A 2,926-nucleotide genomic window follows, 5' to 3' on the forward strand; every position below is an offset into this window, starting at 1 on the left:
TTGAGTCCTTTCATCATCTGAAGGAGAGAATGTTCACAACCCTGCTTTATGCATATTCAAAATGTCCGAGTGTGGTCATCTCTGAACACAGCTGATGAAGAGAGCCTCACAAACAGGTGCTAGCTGATCCTCAATAGGGCGCCCTTCCCCAAGGCCAAACACTGTACTGTGCGCACGGAGAAACATGAACTGAGGCAAGGACAGAAGGGGAGAGTTAATATTAAGAGACATGTTAAAAAAGTATCTGTTAAGGGCTGTTTTAGGGGGGCTGAGATCAGTCATGTGACTAAATCAAGTCAACATGACTTCCTTATATTTCTCTCCCCTCTCCAGTTGGAGCTGCAGTCGTGCTGTGTGTTCCTGCCTAATGACAGCCTGCCCTCCCCGAGCACCATCATCTGCGGGGACATTCCTGGCACCGTCCGCAGTTGGTACCATAACCAGGCCTCCATGCCCGGGACCCTGGTGGTCTGCTTGCCACAGATCAGTGTGCTCAGTGCCGGGCACAAGTGCATGGAGCCACTGCAGGAGCTCCCCTTTGTGGTCGCCAAGCCCATCTTGGAGGAAGGTAGGTCTGCATACTGTATCTAATGAAATCTCAACTTTAATTAGGATTAATGAAATATTGGGAGAAGAACAATCACCTAGTTGCACAGTGAGGACTCCAAATGCCAAAAAACAATGATTTCAAAGTTTTAAACGAGAACACAACATGTTAAACTTCAATAAACAATAATGGGGAGTCTTGAAAATAGATTTGAATTATTTACTAAATAAAACAAATGTGTTCATAATGCTAATATTCTACATAATGCAAATTCATCATCATTAAGGACTTTTCAACAAGCCCCAGCTAACCTTTCACCCACTACTCATTAACAATGACAAAAGACAAACAAACTGAGAGATAGGTCCTGCACATGTGGTCTGCACACCTGGCAGAGTTGACATAAGCAACATGGTGAGTAGTGTTTTCTCCATACAAGAAGTGTCTTTTTTTCTCTCAAAGCTTCAATGACTGCAGCATTTGGCATATGGGTTTTAGAAACAGGAGTAAAAAGGCAGCACAATTAGTGACACTAGCAGCCATAACATTAACAATCCTTGCTTTTAGTCATTCATTCCTACCCTTTGAAAATGTATTTTTCAACGCTCTGGATCCAAGCGTCCTGCCCACACTGCATTGGAAATGTGCTCTTCCTGGCTCTGTGCTACCAAACAAGTTCTCCTTCTCCGTTATTCTACCAGGGTTGGCAATATTACAAACCTAGTGTGGCCTCCAGTGTCAGACCCACATCTTTTACAGCTGTTTCAGTGGGATCTTGCCCCTTTGAGACTACTCCTTAGTGAATCTTTAATGTATTTCATGAAGCTTTCTCAGCCACTGTGCAGTATTTGGTTTTAATTTCAAAGGTAAGTGAGAGGACTTGTTTTGATCATGAACAATGCTGACTGATCCTTCTGGAAGGAAAATCCATTGCAACACTTTTTGTTCGATTTTAGCCTGCATTCTGTTCATCTTCCTCTCAATTTCACATTTGCTAAGTTTGTCCTCTTTGCTCTCCCTTCACATCTCTCTCATCATCCCTGCTCCTCTCAATCTCTGTCAATGTCTGCGTTGTGCAATTTCCATCCTATATCTCCTACTGCTTCATTATTTTACCACATTCTTAATGCATCCTTCTTTTTCTGTCACTCATGTCTTCCACCAGGTGATGCCTTCCCTTGGACGGTTAGCCTGAGTCAGTTCAGTGTGTACACTTTGCTGGGCCAGCAGCAGAGCCTGAGCCTGTTGGAGCCAATGGGCTGTACCTCCACGCTGGCTGTCACATCCCATAAGCTTCAGAGCTGTTCTGAAGGCAGACACTCCTTTATAGTGTGTCTCCATGTTGATCTCCAAGCCGTCCACGTCAAGTGCTGCAACCCTCAGGTCAGTGTGTGTCTGAATCTCACAGAATAGTCATTGGATTTACATGTGTATTCAAGCAAATCATCCTCTTTTAAAATGTCCTGAAATATGAGCACACCGTCTCGCCTCTGTCTGATTCTCTGATATCGATTGACTCCAATAAACAAACTGCTTCATCTTCTTTTTATAATTGTCATCAGAATGGAAGCATACAGTAGCTAAAGAGTGTGGCCTAGTTCGCTTTTGTCAAATATGTTGAGGTCTGAGCGGAGGAGAGTGGGGAATTGCAGCTCTCATCATCTGTGCTTCACAGTGTGTTTTAATTTTTTCTGTCAGAGCTGGATGAATAAGAACAGATTGGAAGTGGAACATGTTTGTCTCCTGATTAGGTCTCTGTCTTTTTAGTTATTACAGCGCTATAATCACATCTACATGTACCGTTCACATCTACATGTACCGTTACACATGTTCAGTTTTTTTGCGATTGAATTAGCTGTATTGAGAAGGGGGACTTCCGGTCGGCGAAGGTGATGGCTGCGTAAAACTTCACTCCGATAGCTAGCTTAAAACTAACTCTCCATAATTCATAAAAACACATGTTACAGTAAAGTCTGATGAGTGGGGGAGTTGTTACTAGAGGTAAGGAAAGACGAGACCAACAGAAAGGACACAATTCTAAAACAATGGAGCAGAACCACGACGAAGAACAGGTGCAACCTGCTGAAGCTAACTCGCTAACCTCGACAATGCGGTTGGAGATCGAGGCAATTAGCAAAGAGATACGCGACCTCAAAACCTAAATGAAAAAGGACTTAACCACGCTTAAGAAGCAAGTCACGGAGGACGGGAAATCAGCGAGCTTAAGCGAGAAATGTACCAACAACTCTCTGCTAACACTACAACTTTACAAGCACAAAGATCTCAAATCGCCGAGGCAGAGGGTCGGATCGCGGAAACAGAGACGTGGAATATGGAGGTGAAGGAGGTGCTCTTTAAGTCCCTAAAACAACAGCAGAT

At 43.7% G+C, this 2,926-nt stretch overlaps 1 protein-coding gene across 1 annotated transcript; it reads left to right on the forward strand.

Moving 5' to 3' along the window:
• The first annotated feature begins 331 nt into the window (after positions 1-331).
• LOC104943785 (vacuolar protein sorting-associated protein 13B-like) lies at positions 332-1,960 on the forward strand. Its single transcript, XM_010769250.1, has 2 exons — positions 332-568; positions 1,713-1,960. Exons 1-2 carry the CDS (start codon positions 451-453, stop codon positions 1,958-1,960), a joined length of 366 nt encoding a protein of 121 aa, XP_010767552.1. The 5' UTR covers positions 332-450.
• Positions 1,961-2,926: the final 966 nt, after the last annotated feature.

The sequence above is a fragment of the Notothenia coriiceps genome, unplaced genomic scaffold, assembly GCF_000735185.1.
Source record: "Notothenia coriiceps isolate Sejong01 unplaced genomic scaffold, NC01 NC01_scaffold00006787, whole genome shotgun sequence".
Lineage (NCBI taxonomy): Eukaryota > Metazoa > Chordata > Actinopteri > Perciformes > Nototheniidae > Notothenia > Notothenia coriiceps.